Consider the following 21,997-nt stretch of genomic DNA (forward strand, 5'->3'; position numbering starts at 1 on the left):
AAATGGCAGCAACAGTGTGAAAACCTTGTGAAGACTTTCAGAAAACCTGTGTCATTGTCAACAAAGGCTATGTAACAAAGTATTGAGATTAACTTTTGTTACTGACCAAATGTTTATCAAAACGGGGTTACTAACGTCGTTAGTTTTCTAATAAACAGTGATCTGATTACTCTTATGTGTTGTTTACAATACAGTCGAGGGCAAAAGTTTACATACAGTTGTAAAGAACATAATGTCATGGCTGTCTTGAGTTTCCTATCTTTTCTACAACTCTTATTTTGTTGTGATAGTGATTGGAGCACATACTTGTTGGTCACAAAAAACATTCATGAAGTTTGGTTCTTTTATGAATTTATTATGGTTCTACTGAAAATGTGACAAAATCTGCTGGGTCAAAAGTATACATACAGCAATGTTAATATTTGCTTACATGTCCCTTGGCTAGTTTCACTGCAAAAAGGCTCTTTTGGTCGCCATCCACAAGCTTCTGGCAAGCTCTCCCGTCCAAAGGCAATACCCAGTAACTCAATTTTGGTCAAAGCTGAGCTGATAATAATGTTGGAGTTCCTAGGTGATATGCTTTACATTAGTGTATGCGATATTGTCATTTGTTCCGTAAGTAAGCTGTTACGCGCATGGCAGGACCTAGCAACTATCACATAACCGCGTAGATACAACAGAAAAACCTAGTATCTCAAGGGACCAATCGGAGCTTCTTTGTCAGTCGCCTTATTGTCTTTAATGAGACATTTGCAGGAATGGGGGCCGACGGTCAAGCTGATTATGTGATATTATGGCAGGAGGGGATATTTGGAAGATTGGCCCAGGACGTTGCAAGCACCTTCATTAAATGTATTCTTCTTGATTCTTCCCCTTGCATACTCTTTTGGGCAGATAACTGTGGAGGTCCAAATAAAAACTGGACGCTGTACACGGCTCTTGCCCAATGTCCGGCCCCGAGATTGTGATAAAATATCTGGAGAAAGGGCACACGTTCATTAAAGAAGATTCAATCCATGGCTCAATCGGCAAGAAAATGAAAGCTTAAGAAAACAGCTATACGTTTTTAATGACTTTGTAGATCTTTGTAAGACAGCATCAAGATAGATTGCTTTTCCTTTGTTTTCCCCAAATCAGCTAGAAGTGAGTTACTAGGTTTTGCCTTTGGATGGGAGAGCTTTTGCTTGAATTTTTGACAACTTGACAAAATTGGTGCAGTTCAGCTAAATGTGTTGGTTTTCGGAAATTGACTTGTTTCTTCAGCATTGTCCACACGTTTAAGTCAGGACTTTGGGAAGGTCATTCGAAAAACTTTAATTCTAGCCTGATTTAGCCATTACTTTACCACTTTTGATGTGTGTTTGGGGTCATTGTCTTGTTGGAACATCAGACTGCGCCCAAGACCCAACCTCCGGGCTGATGATTTAGTTAGTCCTGAAGAATTTGGAGGCAATCCTCCTTTTTCATTCTCCCATTTACTCTCTGTAAAGCACTAGTTCCATTGGCAGCAAAAAAGGCCCAGAGCATAATACTACCACCACCATGATTGATCGTAGGCTTGGGGTTCCTGGGATTAAAAACCTTACATTTTCTCCTTCAAACACATTGCTGGGGATTGTGGCCAAACAGATCAATTTGTGTTTCATCTGACCACAGAACTTTCCTACTGAAAGTCTTTATCTTTGTCCATGTGATGTCAGATGAAACAAAAATTTATCTGTTTGCTGCCGATGAAACTGCTGCTTTACAGAGTAAATGGGGCAATGAAAAAAGAGGATTACCTCCAAATTTTTCAGGACAACCTAAAATCATCAGCCCGGAGGTTGGGTCTTGGGCGCAGTTGGGCGTTCCAACAGGACAATGACCCCAAACACATGTCAAAAGAGGTAAAGGAATGGCTAAATCAGGCTCGAATGAAGGTTTTAGAATGGCCTTCCCAAAGTCCTGACTTAAACATGTGGACGATGCTGAAGAAACAAGTCCATGTCAGAAAACCACCACATTTACCTGAACTGCACCAACTTTGTCAAGAGGAGTGGTGAAAAATTCAAGCAGAAACTTGTGGATGGCTACCAAAAGCGCCTTATTGCAGTGAAACTTGCCAAGGGACATGTAAGCAAATATTAAGATTGCTGTATGTATACTTTTGACCCACATTTTCAGTAGACTCATAATAAATTCATAAAAGAAGCAAACTTAATGAATTTTTTTTGGTGACCAACAAGTATATTCTCCACTCACTCTATCACAACAAAATAAGAGTTGTAGAAATGATTGGAAACTCAAGACAGCCATGACATCATGTTCTTTACAAGTGTATGTAAACTTTTGCCCTCGACTGTACGTTGAATGCAAAGTGTCAGGCTACATTTGATGCGGGTAAGACCGCTTTAGAAAACCAGCAAGTCCACTTCAGGATTGTTCATATTTATATCATTTATATTATATAGTGACTATGTCCCACAAGCCTATTTTGTAGTCATAACATGTTACAAAGAATATACCGTATTTCCTTGAATTGCCGCCGCGTATATAGTATGCGCCTGCCTAGACTTACTGCCGGGTCAAACTCGTTTCGCAAAATAATTAGTGCATGCTTAGCATTACCGCCGGCTCGGGATTAATGACGGGTCAAACTCTTTTCGCAAAATATTATTTTTATTAGCGCATGTCTAGAATTTCCGCGGGTCAAACTCGTCACGTCACGAGTGACACTTCACCTGTCATCATTTTCAAAATGGAGGAGGCTGATTTCAATAGTTTGAAATCTCATAAAGGGAATAAGATTAAGAGCTATTCAGTAGGATTTAAGGTCCAAGCTATTGAATATGCTAAAAAGAACAGTAAGCAGCTATGTTTTATTAATATACCGTAGCTGCGTGTGTCAAATATGAGTCATTAAATGACTCCGGCCTCCTGGTGGTAGAGGGCGCTAGTGATCCTTCTTGCAACTACTCGGCTGCAGAAGAAGTGACAACAAGCAGCAAGAGTGAGCAGCGATTGTTTATTTTTTCCTCTCGCTTGCACTTTTAACATGGAGGATTACATATCTAAAATAAAACAGTTTTCTAAACTGGACTTTCAATGGAAGCAGGAGGTAATAAAGGAAAATCTCCATCGAGACAGAGAGACTTTTAAAACTGAAGAAAAATAAAGAAGACTTCTATAAACAAGTTATCGATGCTTTTGATCAGAAGGAGCTGCGCATGGACTTCATTTATAAGTAAAGGTAAGACCATAATAACGTTTTTTTTTATTAAATGTGCTTTTCATGATGGTATCCTTACATCACACTCAAATTTATAAGCGCAGGCCTAAATTTACCACATGCCTTTGGTAAGCGCTGGAGTGAGAAGAGGTTTTAAATTAATTAGCGCCCCGGTGGCAATTCAAGGAAATACAGTAGTTATGCCATAATTAGAGTGATAGAAAAGAGTATGCTAGAATATTTTTTTGTTGATCTTCATCTCTATTTGTGATCCATGTCAGGTTCTCAGTGCCTCAGGCGGCCGCCTCTCAGTGAGAAGAAGCACATGCAGCTCAGCTTCAGACTTCCACTATAGGATCTAGTCTCCATCACTCATTATAGCCTGCTAGTGCACCAGCACACCACTAGAGGGCGCCGGTCCAGTCTCTCTGCTCGACTTCAGCCATCTTTCTCTCAGCCCTGGTTTAGGAGAGGTGTGTGTGTGTGTGTGAGAGTGAGTGTGTGTGTGTGCTGTGAGATGTTGTTTTCAAACTCAGGTATCCTGCTTTGAAGGTGTTGTGGCAGATAAAGATGAGCTCCACAGGATGATTGTACAAAGGTGTAAATAAGCACATTTCTACAGATGATGATAATAATAGTGCTTGTACAAATGGCCAAATGCAGACTGTAGATATTGTTTGAGGACTAGGAGGGCCACACGTGACATGGCCTTCTTTTCTATATGATCGCGCTTTCCTTTCTCAAATGACTTTCACCTTGCTGGAATCCTTTTTTGGAGAATGTAACATTAGCTTTACTATTTGACTATGTCTTCTTCTTCAGAGACAATACTGCGGACGTTCCACTCGGATGTTGTGTAGAGTAGTCTGTGTACAGCAGGCGTGTCCAAAGTGCGGCCCGAGGGCCATTTGTGGCTCCCAGCTAATTTGTTAATGGCCCTCGGCCAATAATAAAAATTTAAAACTTAAAAGAGTGTAATAAAAGAGTAAATAGTGACATGTAACAAGAAAAAGTTGCAGTATTGACACTAATAACACAAGACTGCCATGCAGACTGTTATTGACCTGCTGAAGGCTCAAATTACTTCACTTTCAAATATTTTGGGGGATAATATTGCATGTTTTGTGCGAAAACAAAGTTTTCTTTCACAAAAAGGGCATCAAGCAAACAAAATAATTAGAAAAAAATTATAAAATCTTATCAAAAGATCTACAGACTTCAGTGTCAAACATTAAAAAAATATAATTATACATTCGGCTTATTTTCAACACTTCTTTTTTTATTAGTATGAATTATTGACTTATTTAGGGTTCCAATTACTTTGTGTCAAATATTCCACTTTGAAATGTTTTGGGGGAAAATGTTGCATAGTTTGTGTGTTTGCCATATAAATAAGGGTTTTGAGATCCAGGCCATAAACATAAAAAAAAAAAAAAAAAATTTAAATGTTACAACAGACAGATCTGAAGTTGATCTTGAGATTCAAGCATTAAATGAAAAAAATATTGATTTATTAATTTAAAATATTAATTTATTATGACTTATTTCTAACATTTTTATGACTGAGACCCTTCTGGAGACTGGGGACCAATCTTGAAGAAAGTCATAAAGGTAAAAAAAACAACTATTGCTTTTAAAAAGGAAAAATATCAAAATGGCCCCCGCATACTTTGATTTTTCAGTCTGCGGCCCTCAGTGGAAAAAGTTTGGACACCCCTGATGTGCAGCTATAGTGAAAATATGTCACTGGCACCCTTGAAGACGTCACTGATGGGCGTTGGCCACCTTCTGTTAAGTTCAAGTACCACAGATAGTCACACACACACTAGGTGTTGGTGAAATTTGTCTGCTGCATTTAACCCATCCCCTTGTTCACCCCCTGGGAGGTGAGGGGAGCAGTGGGCAGCTGCAGTGGCCGCGCCCAGGAATCATTTTTGGTGATTTAACCCCCAATTCCAACCTATAATGCTGAGTTTTGTGACCTTCCATTTTTCTAGTAAAATAATCGTGCAGGTGCTTCCTAGCATGCCTTGTGTTTAGGGGTAGGTGTTGTTTACATTTGAAAAGTTAATTTACCAATGATTGTGAAATTAACCTCTGTATTTGACCATTCCCCTTGTTCCAGGTGAGGGGAGCAGTGAGCAGCAGCCATCATTTTTGGTGATTTAACCCCCAATTCCAACCCCTGATGCGGAGTGCCAAGCAGGAAGGTAATGGCTCCCATTTTTATAGTCTTTGCTATGACATTGCCCGGGTTTGAACTCACGACCTACCAATGTCAGGGCGGGCACTCTCACCACTAGGTCACTGAGTAGGTAGGCAAGTAGTAGTAGTAGTCTGGGCAAGCGGACCAGGGAGTGTTTGTGCCCACCTTCACAGGCTCTACTTCACATCATTTAAGTGCACAATGGAATTAATGCCCTTTTTTTGTTTCATTCTTCATTTTAACAGTACTCCTCACTGTCTTTGTCAAAGTGCTGGCACTCACAACTTTCTATGGCCCCACTGTCTATTTTGCTGTCAATAGGAAAAAAAACAATCACAGCTGCTGAATCACCTTTGTTTGGTCACGCGATGGTGCAGAATAATTAGCGGGCAGACACTAACCTGCTCAGTGGCCTAGTGGTTAGAGTGTCCGCCCTGAGATGGGTAGGTCGTGAGTTCAAACCCCGGCCGAGTCATACCAAAGGCTATAAAAATGGGAGCCATTACTTCCCTGCTTGGCACTCAGCATCAAGTGTTGGAATTGGGGGTTACATCACCAAAAATGATTCCCGGGCGCGACCACTGCTGCTGCTCACTGCTCCCCTCACCTCCCAGGGTTTGATCAAGGGGTGTGTGTGTGTGACTATCATTGGTACTTTAACACACCAGTTAGGTGCAATGATCCCCATCCAAAAAGCGGGACAACTTTTCGGCAAAGGTTTTGGTCTTTTAAAAAAAACAAATGATGTCTAGATTTATACAAGCTGTACACTGACTACTCTATATTAAAGTTCAATTTCTATAGGGGTTTCCCTCTGGAAGATAAAGTAGAATAATAACAACTCACTTTATTGATCTACTGTACTGGGAACTTGCTGTACCGATAGTAGTACCAGTAGTACTTCTAGTAGTACTTCTAGTCCGCTTCTTTCATACGCCTCCTCACTTCTCTCCTGCTGCCTGTCAGGTGTTTCCCTGCCTTTGCTGCGTGACGTTTGCTATTTGCAACACGCCGTCTTTCTCCATCCATTCGCTCCGTGATCAGTTGGAAGCACCCTCAGCAGACTGTCTTCCTCTGAGGAGCGTACCTGCAGCTCTATATTGCACTTGGACTAGAGAGAAATGCCTTTTTTTGACTTCAAACCAAGTAGCCATACAGACGTGAAGAGTAGCATGAGATGCACGTTATTTGCAGGCGTCGGATGGCTCCTCCCCTCTCCTCCCCTCGCAGGAGGACGTAGGATAGCTTTATGACGGCCGGTGGCTCTGCGTTGTAGCATCGTCACGAGGACGCCGTCAGAGTTGGAAAATAGAATGAGCTTTAAAATGCTATCATTAATTTCTTGTCCCCACACATGTTGTTGTATGATCTGACTTGGATGAAAACAAAGTATTTTTGCCACAAAAACAAATCGGCACATTTTTCATTTGCAGCTGCTGTGATTCTTTTGTATTTTTTTGGGGATATGCTGCTCTTCTGTTAGCTCCACGGGGAAACGTGCCAACTCAATCACATTGAGGCAAATTCAATCTCACTCGCACCTTTTACGTCAGGGGTGTCCAAAGTGCGGCCCGCAGGTCATTTTTTAACGGCCCCACGGCACATTTTAAAAATACTATGGAAAAAATGTAAAACATAAAAAGTGGTATGAAAGAGCAAACAGGTGAAATGTAACAAGAACATGTTGAAATGTTTACTCTAATAACACAAAGTTGCCATGCAGGCTGTTTCTTTCTTTAAAAAACAAACACAATTGTGAATCAAAATCAATTATGAATTATTGACCAATTCAAGGCTGCAATTACGTCACATTAAATATTCCACTTTGAGATATTTTTTGGAGCAAATGTTGGATATTTTGTGTTTGCCATATAAAAAAAAACTGAGCTGTTTTTTTCGTTTGTTTTTGTTTTTTTAAGAATGGCCTAAAACGAACAAACAAAAAACATACCCAAAAAAACCTTATAATTGACGGATAGATCTGAAGTTGATCTCGAGAGTATTGTGTTAAAAGTAAACAGTAAAAAAATATATATATATTTTTTAACACTTAAATGAGTAGGACCCTTTTGGATCAGTGTGTCGTTGCACAAAAAATAATAGTGAATTAAAATCAATGGTGTTATGAGTTGTTGACCTTTTTCCGGCTCCAATTATTATATAATCTCAAATATTCTACTTAAAAATGTTATTGTTTTGTGTTTTTTTTTCAATAAAAAACATGCTTTTCTTTGACAAAAAGAGCATACAACTTAAATCTTTAAAAACGTCATATTGACAGATAGACCTAATGTTGATCTAAAGATTTAAAACTTGAATAATAATACTGAATAATGACACACTTTTAACATTTTATTTTTACCAAAACCCTTTGGGGTCCTTGAGATGAAGCCTGAGTGGAGGCCTAAATGTATATTTTTTATACATATACTGGATTGTTTTTTAAAATGAACGTCCCCGCTTGCTTTGATTATTCAGTGTGCGGCCCTCAGTGGAAAAAGTTTGGACACCCCTGTTTTACGTGGTCAAAGTAGTTCTCTTTTGTGTCTTTTTGTCTTCGCACTTTGTCGATTTTTTTTTTTTCTTTCCAAAATGTGGTACTTAACCAGGCCGCCGTGTTGTCGCCTTCTCCCCCCGCTTGTGTCCCGATATACGGCAATAAAGCAAGGAGTGGCGGCCAGGATGAATTCATGTCTTAGCACAATTATATTCTTCATTCAGACTATTTTTATAACCCAGAGGAACAGTATTATTTAATAGCGCTATGTGTCCTAAAGAATCAGTAAACACTGGAAAGCAAAATGTACGTTGCATTTAATGTGATGATGACCGTTAAGAATCCAATATACATGTTTGTTCAGTCGAGACACTGATGTTGGATTGATGGATTGTGACTGAAATAAAATTCTAGTACATCAACAACTTTTGGTTTGTTTACTATCATGTAATCATTTGTGCTGGGGTGGTACCCACACATACCTTTTATACACTTGCATCAAGAAAGTATTCACACTTCACTTTTTCCACATTTGATGTTACAGCCCTATTCTAAATGGAAGAAAACAGGTTTTGTCCTCAAAATTCTACACTCAATACCTCAATGACAATGTGAAAAGGTTTTCTTTCTTTAATTTCCGATTTTGAACAATCCCAATTTCTAACTCGCCCTTTTATTAGGCAAATTCTTCGAAAACACAACCACTTTAAAAGTATTATTGTAATTAACGCAAGATTCAACAAAACATGGGAAAGTAATCCCACTACTGTTAAAATCTACAAAATATCTGCCCCCCCAAAGCTTTATCCAAATGATATGCTTGATTATGAAGTACCCACACAGTCCTTGTATACACTTGTATCCAGAAAGTATTCACAGCGCTTCACTTCTTCCACATTTTATGTTAAATTGTTGTGTCCCCGCTCACTCCCTGCCGATTTCCGCCTATTTGGAATAATCCTGTTTTTCTATTGAACTTTTTTATGATAATGGAGTCAGATGCCTTTGAGGATATCATCAGTGAAACAGTTTTATCTATTTTTAAATATTTCATAACACTAAGCAATAAATCCTAACAAGGTCCTAGAATATATACAAATCAAATCTGTAATCAATGCAAGTGTGACAGTCTTTTACTGTCGTCGTGCGGGTTCAGTGGACCACCCAGGAAGGACATGCTTTTGAGCAGGTTTGACTCTTATTTTGCAATAATATAGATTGTCTTCCGGTCTAGTCGCTTTTCAGATCCCTCTCCGCTGCTTGCCTTTCGGTCGCTTTTCAGCCGGCCGCGTCTCCGTCTCTCGTGTGCTCGTTGGCGCTCTTGCTCTTCTCTTTGCTTCTGCTCCTTGCTCGCTGCTGCCGACACTCCACCTCCTCTTTTATACAGCCAGAGGAGAAATGTCAATTGTGTGCCGGTGCGCAATCCACCCACTTGAATTAGTTTGCGGCGGCGTCGCTCCCAGCACGCCCCGTCTCTCCGTTCCGCCAAATTCTCCGCCTCCTTTCCGCCATCTTGGGCAGGGCTGCAGCGTGCCCTACCCCGCCGTCGGCCCGTCATCTCCGCCTCTCCACAGCAAGATTCAACAAAACATGGGAAAGTAATCCCACTACTGTTAAAATCTACAAAATATCTGCCACCAAAGTTGTATCCAAATATGCTTGATTATGAAGTAGCCACACAGTCCTTTTATACTCTTGTATCCAGAAAGTATTCACAGCACTTCACTTCTTCCACATTTTATGTTAAATTGTTGTGTCCCCGCTCACTCCCTGCCGATTTCCGCCTATTTGGAATAATCCTGTTTTTCTATTGAACTTTCCAACATGGTATGATAATGGAGTCAGATGCCTTTGAGGATATCATCAGTGAAAACAGTTTTATCTATTTTCAAATATTTCATAACACTATGCAATAAATCCTAACAAGGTCCTAGAATATATACAAATCAAATCTGTAATCAATGCAAGTGTGACAGTCTTTTACTGTCGTCGTGCGGGTTCAGTGGACCACCCAGGAAGGACATGCTTTTGAGCAGGTTTGACTCTTATTTTGCAATAATATAGATTGTCTTCCGGTCTAGTCGCTTTTCAGATCCCTCTCCGCTGCTTGCCTTTCGGTCGCTTTTCAGCCGGCCGCGTCTCCGTCTCTCGTGTGCTCGTTGGCGCTCTTGCTCTTCTCTTTGCTTCTGCTCCTTGCTCGCTGCTGCCGACACTCCACCTCCTCTTTTATACAGCCAGAGGAGAAATGTCAATTGTGTGCCGGTGCGCAATCCACCCACTTGAATTAGTTTGCGGCGGCGTCGCTCCCAGCACGCCCCGTCTCTCCGTTCCGCCAAATTCTCCGCCTCCTTTCCGCCATCTTGGGCAGGGCTGCAGCGTGCCCTACCCCGCCGTCGGCCCGTCATCTCCGCCTCTCCACAGCAAGATTCAACAAAACATGGGAAAGTAATCCCACTACTGTTAAAATCTACAAAATATCTGCCACCAAAGTTGTATCCAAATATGCTTGATTATGAAGTAGCCACACAGTCCTTTTATACTCTTGTATCCAGAAAGTATTCACAGCACTTCACTTCTTCCACATTTTATGTTAAATTGTTGTGTCCCCGCTCACTCCCTGCCGATTTCCGCCTATTTGGAATAATCCTGTTTTTCTATTGAACTTTCCAACATGGTATGATAATGGAGTCAGATGCCTTTGAGGATATCATCAGTGAAAACAGTTTTATCTATTTTCAAATATTTCATAACACTATGCAATAAATCCTAACAAGGTCCTAGAACATGGGTGTCAAACACTGAGCCCGTGGGCCATATTTGGCCCGCCGTGTAATTTAATTTGGCCCTTGAGGCAAAATCAAATGAACATTAGAGCTGGCCCATCGGTACTATACAGCGTCGTTGCCACTGTAACACCTCATTCACCGCAATACTCATACTGGTCAACCCTCCCGATTTTCCTGGGAGAATCCCGAAGTTCAGTGTCCCTACCGAAAACCTCCTGGGGCAACCATTCTTACGAATTTCTCCCGATTTCCACCAGGACAACTATATTGTAGCAATTCCTACAACCTGTCGTAACGTCCACTGTTCCTACAAGTCACATGATGTAAGCAGCTTGTACACACACACACAAGTGAATGCAAGGCATACTTGGTCAACAGCCATACAGGCCACACTGAGGGTGGCCGTATAAACAACTTTAACACTCTTACTTATATGCGCCACACTGTGAACCCACACCAAACAAGAATGACAACCACATTTCGGGAGAACATCCGCACCGTAACACAACATAAACACAACAGAAGCCCTTGCAGCACTAACTCTGCAATGTACACCCAAACTCCGCTCACCTCATTGTTGTTTTATTTTATGTATTAGCCCGTGGAATAAGTTAATGTTGATATTTACCTCAGAAGGTTGCAAATAGAAAAGAGGCATTATTTTTTTAATTCAAATTGTATTTAATATACCATTGATGTTTTTTTGTTTGTTTTTAGAAAGTTAATTTTGCACTATTAAGTTATATAAGCGTTGCTTGTTCCATATTCTGTGTTCAAGCAAATCAGAGTAGCAAACTGAGCAATAATTAAGGTTTTATTCACGCACTTTCTCTTGCGACTTCAAGGCTTGAATGTTTGATTCATTCATTATTGTTATTTTATTTTCAAATTTATTATTAGGCTGTGGAAAAAGTTGATTTTGGTATTTAACTCAGAAGGCTGCAAAAAGGAAAAGAGGCATTCAATTTGTATTAAAATTGTGTTTGATATGCCATTGATATTTTTCAATGCAAAAAACTTTTTTGGGGTCCTTATTAAAAGGTTCATTTGTTCAACCTCGGCCCGCGGCTTTGTTCAGTTTTAAATTTTGGCCCACTCTGTATTTGAGTTTGACACCCCTGTCCTAGAATATATACAAATCAAATCTGTAATCAATGCAAGTGTGACAGTCTTTTACTGTCGTCGTGCGGGTTCAGTGGACCACCCAGGAAGGACATGCTTTTGAGCAGGTTTGACTCTTATTTTGCAATAATTGTCTTTTGGTCTAGTCTCTTTTCAGATCCCTCTCCGCTGCTTGCCTTTCGGTCGCTTTTCAGCCGGCCGCGTCTCCGTCTCTCGTGTGCTCGTTGGCGCTGTTGCTCTTCTCTTTGCTTCTGCTCCTTGCTCGCTGCTGCCGACACTCAACCTCATTCTCTTTTATACAGCCAGAGGAGAAATGTCAATTGTGTGCCGGTGCGCAATCCACCCACTTGAATTAGTTTGCGGCGCCGTCGCTCCCAGCACGCCCCGCCTCTCCGTTCCGCCACATTCTCCGCCATCTTGGGCAGGGCTGCAGCGTGCCCTGCCCCGCCGTCGGCCTGTCATCTCCGCCTCTCCACAGCAAGATAAATATTTCATAACACTATGCAATAAATCCTTACAAAATCGTAGAATATACACAAATCAAATCTGTAATCACAGCAAGATTCAACAAAACAACATGGGAAAGTAATCCCACTACTGTTAAAATCTACAAAATATCTGCCCCCCCAAAGCTTTATCCAAATGATATGCTTGATTATGAAGTAGCCACACAGTCCTTTTATACTCTTGTATCCAGAAAGTATTCACAGCACTTCACTTCTTCCACAGCCCTATTCCAAAATGGAATAAAACAGGTCTAGTCCTCAAAATTCTACACACAATACCCCATACTGACAATGTGAAAAAAATTTTTTTTCTTAATTTCCAAGTTTATGATTAGATTTTGAACAGTCACAATTTCTAACTTGTCCTTTTATTAGGCAAATTCTTCGAAAACACAACCGCTTTAAAAGTATTATTATACACCTGACCTTAAAAGCTTGGTGGGAAATTTTTTAAATTACTGTGTCCCCGTTCACTCCCTGACAATGTACGTCTATTTGGAATAATCCTGTTTAACAAGAAACTATTGAACTTTCCAACACGGTATAATAAGTGAGTCCGAGGCCTTGGGGACATCATCAGTGGAAACAGTTTTATCTATTTTAAAGATTTCATAACACTATGCAATAAATCCTGACAAAGATCAAGAATATAAACAAATCAAATCTGTAATCACAGCAAGATTCAACAAAACAACATGGGAAAGTAATCCCACTACTGTTAAAATCTACAAAATATCTGCCCCCCCAAAGCTTTATCCAAATGATATGCTTGATTATGAAGTAGCCACACAGTCCTTGTATACTCTTGTATCCAGAAAGTATTCACAGCCCTTCACTTCTTCCACAGCCCTATTCCAAAATGGAATAAAACAGGTTCAGTCCTCAAAATTCTACACACAATACCCCATAATGACAATGTGAAATTTTTTTTTTCTTAATTTCCAAGTTTATGATTAGATTTTGAACAGTCACAATTTCTAACTTGTCCTTTTATTAGGCAAATTCTTTGAAAACACAACCGCTTTAAAAGTATTATTATACACCTGACCTTAAAAGCTTGGTGAGATTTTTTTTAAATTACTGTGTCCCCGTTCACTCCCTGACATTGTACGTCTATTTGGAATAATCCTGTTTAACAAGAAACTATTGAACTTTCCAACACGGTATAATAAGTGAGTCCGAGGCCTTGGGGACATCATCAGTGGAAACAGTTTTATCTATTTTAAAGATTTCATAACACTATGCAATAAATCCTGACAAAGATCAAGAATATAAACAAATCAAATTTGTAATCAATGCAAGATTCAACAAAATATGGGAAAGTAATCCCACTATTGTTTAAATCTACAAAATATTAAATTTTTTCACTTTTGATATGTTTTTTGCTATTTAAAAATTGACAATAATAAGATATGTTTTTAATTGTTTTTTAAATGCAGCAGAAAATAACCAGTTTTGTACACTGTTGATGTGTTTCAATGCTAAGTAGGGAGTAAATGTGTCCTGCATAGTATTCCTCCAGCAAAGGTGATGTGGTGACATCAATGGTGGTGATGTGGTGACATCAATGATGGTGATGTGGTGACATCAATGGTGGTGACGTGGTGACATCAATGATGGTGATGTGGTGACATCAATGGTGGTGATGTGGTGACATCAATGGTGGTGACGTGGTGACATCAATGGTGGTGATGTGGTGACATCGATGGTGGTGATGTGGTGACATCAATGGTGGTGATGTGGTGACATCAATGGTGGTGATGTGGTGACATCAATGGTGGTGATGTGGTGACATCAATGGTGGTGATGTGGTGACATCGATGGTGGTGACGTGGTGACATCGATGGTGGTGATGTGGTGACATCGATGGTGGTGATGTGGTGACATCAATGGTGGTGATGTGGTGACATCAATGATGGTGATGTGGTGACATCAATGATGGTGATGTGGTGACATCAATGATGGTGATGTGGTGACATCAATGGTGGTGATGTGGTGACATCGATGGTGGTGACGTGGTGACATCAATGGTGGTGATGTGGTGACATCGATGGTGGTGATGTGGTGACATCGATGGTGGTGATGTGGTGACATCAATGGTGGTGATGTGGTGACATCAATGATGGTGATGTGGTGACATCAATGGTGGTGATGTGGTGACATCAATGATGGTGATGTGGTGACATCAATGATGGTGATGTGGTGACATCAATGGTGGTGATGTGGTGACATCGATGGTGGTGATGTGGTGACATCAATGGTGGTGATGTGGTGACATCAATGGTGGTGATGTGGTGACATCGATGATGGTGATGTGGTGACATCGATGGTGGTGATGTGGTGACATCGATGGTGGTGATGTGGTGACATCGATGGTGGTGATGTGGTGACATCGATGGTGGTGACGTGGTGACATCGATGGTGGTGATGTGGTGACATCGATGGTGGTGACGTGGTGACATCAATGGTGGTGATGTGGTGACATCGATGGTGGTGATGTGGTGACATCAATGGTGGTGATGTGGTGACATCAATGGTGGTGATGTGGTGACATCAATGATGGTGATGTGGTGACATCAATGGTGGTGATGTGGTGACATCAATGATGGTGATGTGGTGACATCAATGATGGTGATGTGGTGACATCAATGGTGGTGATGTGGTGACATCGATGATGGTGATGTGGTGACATCGATGGTGGTGATGTGGTGACATCAATGGTGGTGACGTGGTGACATCAATGATGGTGATGTGGTGACATCAATGGTGGTGATGTGGTGACATCAATGGTGGTGACGTGGTGACATCAATGGTGGTGATGTGGTGACATCGATGGTGGTGATGTGGTGACATCAATGGTGGTGATGTGGTGACATCAATGGTGGTGATGTGGTGACATCAATGGTGGTGATGTGGTGACATCAATGGTGGTGATGTGGTGACATCGATGGTGGTGACGTGGTGACATCGATGGTGGTGATGTGGTGACATCGATGGTGGTGATGTGGTGACATCAATGGTGGTGATGTGGTGACATCAATGATGGTGATGTGGTGACATCAATGATGGTGATGTGGTGACATCAATGATGGTGATGTGGTGACATCAATGGTGGTGATGTGGTGACATCGATGGTGGTGACGTGGTGACATCAATGGTGGTGATGTGGTGACATCGATGGTGGTGATGTGGTGACATCGATGGTGGTGATGTGGTGACATCAATGGTGGTGATGTGGTGACATCAATGATGGTGATGTGGTGACATCAATGGTGGTGATGTGGTGACATCAATGATGGTGATGTGGTGACATCAATGATGGTGATGTGGTGACATCAATGGTGGTGATGTGGTGACATCGATGGTGGTGATGTGGTGACATCAATGGTGGTGATGTGGTGACATCAATGGTGGTGATGTGGTGACATCGATGATGGTGATGTGGTGACATCGATGGTGGTGATGTGGTGACATCGATGGTGGTGATGTGGTGACATCGATGGTGGTGATGTGGTGACATCGATGGTGGTGACGTGGTGACATCGATGGTGGTGATGTGGTGACATCGATGGTGGTGACGTGGTGACATCAATGGTGGTGATGTGGTGACATCGATGGTGGTGATGTGGTGACATCAATGGTGGTGATGTGGTGACATCAATGGTGGTGATGTGGTGACATCAATGATGGTGATGTGGTGACATCAATGGTGGTGATGTGGTGACATCAATGATGGTGATGTGGTGACATCAATGATGGTGATGTGGTGACATCAATGGTGGTGATGTGGTGACATCGATGATGGTGATGTGGTGACATCGATGGTGGTGATGTGGTGACATCAATGGTGGTGATGTGGTGACATCAATGGTGGTGATGTGGTGACATCGATGGTGGTGATGTGGTGACATCGATGATGGTGATGTGGTGACATCAATGGTGGTGACGTGGTGACATCAATGGTGGTGACGTGGTGACATCAATGATGGTGATGTGGTGACATCAATGGTGGTGATGTGGTGACATCAATGGTGGTGACGTGGTGACATCAATGATGGTGATGTGGTGACATCAATGATGGTGACGTGGTGACATCAATGGTGGTGACGTGGTGACATCAATGGTGGTGACGTGGTGACATCAATGATGGTGATGTGGTGACATCAATGATGGTGACGTGGTGACATCAATGGTGGTGATGTGGTGACATCAATGATGGTGACGTGGTGACATCAATGGTGGTGATGTGGTGACATCAATGGTGGTGATGTGGTGACATCAATGGTGGTGACGTGGTGACATCAATGATGGTGACGTGGTGACATCAATGATGGTGACGTGGTGACATCAATGATGGTGACGTGGTGACATCAATGATGGTGACGTGGTGACATCAATGATGGTGACGTGGTGACATCAATGGTGGTGACGTGGTGACATCAATGGTGGTGACGTGGTGACATCAATGGTGGTGACGTGGTGACATCAATGGTGGTGACGTGGTGACATCAATGATGGTGACGTGGTGACATCAATGGTGGTGACGTGGTGACATCAATGGTGGTGACGTGGTGACATCAATGGTGGTGATGTGGTGACATCAATGGTGGTGACGTGGTGACATCAATGATGGTGACGTGGTGACATCAATGATGGTGACGTGGTGACATCAATGGTGGTGATGTGGTGACATCAATGATGGTGATGTGGTGACATCAATGATGGTGATGTGGTGACATCAATGATGGTGATGTGGTGACATCAATGATGGTGATGTGGTGACATCAATGGTGGTGATGTGGTGACATCAATGGTGGTGATGTGGTGACATCAATGGTGGTGATGTGGTGACATCAATGATGGTGATGTGGTGACATCGATGGTGGTGATGTGGTGACATCGATGATGGTGACGTGGTGACATCAATGATGGTGACGTGGTGACATCAATGATGGTGATGTGGTAACATCAATGATGGTGATGTGGTGACATCAATGGTGGTGATGTGGTGACATCAATGGTGGTGATGTGGTGACATCAATGGTGGTGATGTGGTGACATCAATGGTGGTGATGTGGTGACATCAATGGTGGTGACGTGGTGACATCAATGGTGGTGATGTGGTGACATCAATGGTGGTGACGTGGTGACATCAATGATGGTGACGTGGTGACATCAATGATGGTGACGTGGTGACATCAATGATGGTGACGTGGTGACATCAATGATGGTGACGTGGTGACATCAATGGTGGTGATGTGGTGACATCAATGGTGGTGATGTGGTGACATCAATGATGGTGATGTGGTGACATCAATGGTGGTGATGTGGTGACATCAATGGTGGTGATGTGGTGACATCAATGATGGTGATGTGGTGACATCAATGGTGGTGACGTGGTGACATCAATGATGGTGATGTGGTGACATCAATGGTGGTGATGTGGTGACATCAATGGTGGTGATGTGGTGACATCAATGATGGTGATGTGGTGACATCAATGGTGGTGACGTGGTGACATCAATGATGGTGATGTGGTGACATCAATGGTGGTGACGTGGTGACATCAATGGTGGTGATGTGGTGACATCAATGGTGGTGATGTGGTGACATCAATGGTGGTGATGTGGTGACATCAATGATGGTGATGTGGTGACATCGATGGTGGTGATGTGGTGACATCAATGGTGGTGATGTGGTGACATCAATGATGGTGATGTGGTGACATCAATGGTGGTGATGTGGTGACATCGATGGTGGTGATGTGGTGACATCAATGGTGGTGACGTGGTGACATCAATGATGGTGATGTGGTGACATCAATGGTGGTGACGTGGTGACATCAATGGTGGTGATGTGGTGACGTGGTGACATCAATGGTGGTGACGTGGTGACATCAATGATGGTGACGTGGTGACATCAATGATGGTGACGTGGTGACATCAATGGTGGTGACGTGGTGACATCAATGGTGGTGACGTGGTGACATCAATGGTGGTGACGTGGTGACATCAATGGTGGTGATGTGGTGACATCGATGGTGGTGATGTGGTGACATCGATGGTGGTGATGTGGTGACATCAATGGTGGTGACGTGGTGACATCAATGGTGGTGATGTGGTGACATCAATGGTGGTGATGTGGTGACATCAATGGTGGTGACGTGGTGACATCAATGGTGGTGATGTGGTGACATCAATGATGGTGATGTGGTGACATCAATGGTGGTGATGTGGTGACATCAATGGTGGTGACGTGGTGACATCAATGGTGGTGATGTGGTGACATCAATGGTGGTGATGTGGTGACATCAATGATGGTGATGTGGTGACATCAATGGTGGTGATGTGGTGACATCGATGGTGGTGATGTGGTGACATCGATGGTGGTGATGTGGTGACATCAATGGTGGTGACGTGGTGACATCAATGATGGTGATGTGGTGACATCAATGATGGTGATGTGGTGACATCAATGATGGTGATGTGGTGACATCAATGATGGTGATGTGGTGACATCGATGGTGGTGATGTGGTGACATCAATGGTGGTGATGTGGTGACATCAATGGTGGTGACGTGGTGACATCAATGGTGGTGATGTGGTGACGTGGTGACATCAATGGTGGTGACGTGGTGACATCAATGATGGTGACGTGGTGACATCAATGATGGTGACGTGGTGACATCAATGGTGGTGACGTGGTGACATCAATGGTGGTGACGTGGTGACATCAATGGTGGTGACGTGGTGACATCAATGGTGGTGATGTGGTGACATCGATGGTGGTGATGTGGTGACATCGATGGTGGTGATGTGGTGACATCAATGGTGGTGACGTGGTGACATCAATGGTGGTGATGTGGTGACATCAATGGTGGTGATGTGGTGACATCAATGGTGGTGACGTGGTGACATCAATGGTGGTGATGTGGTGACATCAATGATGGTGATGTGGTGACATCAATGGTGGTGATGTGGTGACATCAATGGTGGTGACGTGGTGACATCAATGGTGGTGATGTGGTGACATCAATGGTGGTGATGTGGTGACATCAATGATGGTGATGTGGTGACATCAATGGTGGTGATGTGGTGACATCGATGGTGGTGATGTGGTGACATCAATGGTGGTGATGTGGTGACATCAATGGTGGTGACGTGGTGACATCAATGATGGTGATGTGGTGACATCAATGATGGTGATGTGGTGACATCAATGGTGGTGATGTGGTGACATCGATGGTGGTGATGTGGTGACATCAATGGTGGTGATGTGGTGACATCAATGGTGGTGATGTGGTGACATCGATGATGGTGATGTGGTGACATCGATGGTGGTGATGTGGTGACATCGATGGTGGTGATGTGGTGACATCGATGGTGGTGATGTGGTGACATCGATGGTGGTGACGTGGTGACATCGATGGTGGTGATGTGGTGACATCGATGGTGGTGACGTGGTGACATCAATGGTGGTGATGTGGTGACATCGATGGTGGTGATGTGGTGACATCAATGGTGGTGATGTGGTGACATCAATGGTGGTGATGTGGTGACATCAATGATGGTGATGTGGTGACATCAATGGTGGTGATGTGGTGACATCAATGATGGTGATGTGGTGACATCAATGATGGTGATGTGGTGACATCAATGGTGGTGATGTGGTGACATCGATGATGGTGATGTGGTGACATCGATGGTGGTGATGTGGTGACATCAATGGTGGTGATGTGGTGACATCAATGGTGGTGATGTGGTGACATCGATGGTGGTGATGTGGTGACATCGATGATGGTGATGTGGTGACATCAATGGTGGTGACGTGGTGACATCAATGGTGGTGACGTGGTGACATCAATGATGGTGATGTGGTGACATCAATGGTGGTGATGTGGTGACATCAATGGTGGTGACGTGGTGACATCAATGATGGTGATGTGGTGACATCAATGATGGTGACGTGGTGACATCAATGGTGGTGACGTGGTGACATCAATGGTGGTGACGTGGTGACATCAATGATGGTGATGTGGTGACATCAATGATGGTGACGTGGTGACATCAATGGTGGTGATGTGGTGACATCAATGATGGTGACGTGGTGACATCAATGGTGGTGATGTGGTGACATCAATGGTGGTGATGTGGTGACATCAATGGTGGTGACGTGGTGACATCAATGATGGTGACGTGGTGACATCAATGATGGTGACGTGGTGACATCAATGATGGTGACGTGGTGACATCAATGATGGTGACGTGGTGACATCAATGATGGTGACGTGGTGACATCAATGGTGGTGACGTGGTGACATCAATGGTGGTGACGTGGTGACATCAATGGTGGTGACGTGGTGACATCAATGGTGGTGACGTGGTGACATCAATGATGGTGACGTGGTGACATCAATGGTGGTGACGTGGTGACATCAATGGTGGTGACGTGGTGACATCAATGGTGGTGATGTGGTGACATCAATGGTGGTGACGTGGTGACATCAATGATGGTGACGTGGTGACATCAATGATGGTGACGTGGTGACATCAATGGTGGTGATGTGGTGACATCAATGATGGTGATGTGGTGACATCAATGATGGTGATGTGGTGACATCAATGATGGTGATGTGGTGACATCAATGATGGTGATGTGGTGACATCAATGGTGGTGATGTGGTGACATCAATGGTGGTGATGTGGTGACATCAATGGTGGTGATGTGGTGACATCAATGATGGTGATGTGGTGACATCGATGGTGGTGATGTGGTGACATCGATGATGGTGACGTGGTGACATCAATGATGGTGACGTGGTGACATCAATGATGGTGATGTGGTAACATCAATGATGGTGATGTGGTGACATCAATGGTGGTGATGTGGTGACATCAATGGTGGTGATGTGGTGACATCAATGGTGGTGATGTGGTGACATCAATGGTGGTGATGTGGTGACATCAATGGTGGTGACGTGGTGACATCAATGGTGGTGATGTGGTGACATCAATGGTGGTGACGTGGTGACATCAATGATGGTGACGTGGTGACATCAATGATGGTGACGTGGTGACATCAATGATGGTGACGTGGTGACATCAATGATGGTGACGTGGTGACATCAATGGTGGTGATGTGGTGACATCAATGGTGGTGATGTGGTGACATCAATGATGGTGATGTGGTGACATCAATGGTGGTGATGTGGTGACATCAATGGTGGTGATGTGGTGACATCAATGATGGTGATGTGGTGACATCAATGGTGGTGACGTGGTGACATCAATGATGGTGATGTGGTGACATCAATGGTGGTGATGTGGTGACATCAATGGTGGTGATGTGGTGACATCAATGATGGTGATGTGGTGACATCAATGGTGGTGACGTGGTGACATCAATGATGGTGATGTGGTGACATCAATGGTGGTGACGTGGTGACATCAATGGTGGTGATGTGGTGACATCAATGGTGGTGATGTGGTGACATCAATGGTGGTGATGTGGTGACATCAATGATGGTGATGTGGTGACATCGATGGTGGTGATGTGGTGACATCAATGGTGGTGATGTGGTGACATCAATGATGGTGATGTGGTGACATCAATGGTGGTGATGTGGTGACATCGATGGTGGTGATGTGGTGACATCAATGGTGGTGACGTGGT

General features: G+C 43.1%; 1 protein-coding gene across 1 annotated transcript in view; it reads left to right on the forward strand.

Annotated features, from left to right (window-relative positions):
- Positions 1–8,336, forward strand: part of stk24a (serine/threonine kinase 24a (STE20 homolog, yeast)) — a 38,184-nt gene extending 29,848 nt beyond the window's left edge. Inside the window, exon 12 of the mRNA XM_061880146.1 lies at positions 3,490–8,336. Within this exon, the coding sequence (XP_061736130.1) occupies positions 3,490–3,523 (34 nt within the window). The 3' untranslated portion in view covers positions 3,524–8,336. The remainder of the gene's footprint in view (positions 1–3,489) is intronic.
- Positions 8,337–21,997: the final 13,661 nt, after the last annotated feature.

This window comes from Nerophis ophidion, linkage group LG19 (genome assembly GCF_033978795.1).
Source record: "Nerophis ophidion isolate RoL-2023_Sa linkage group LG19, RoL_Noph_v1.0, whole genome shotgun sequence".
NCBI lineage: Eukaryota > Metazoa > Chordata > Actinopteri > Syngnathiformes > Syngnathidae > Nerophis > Nerophis ophidion.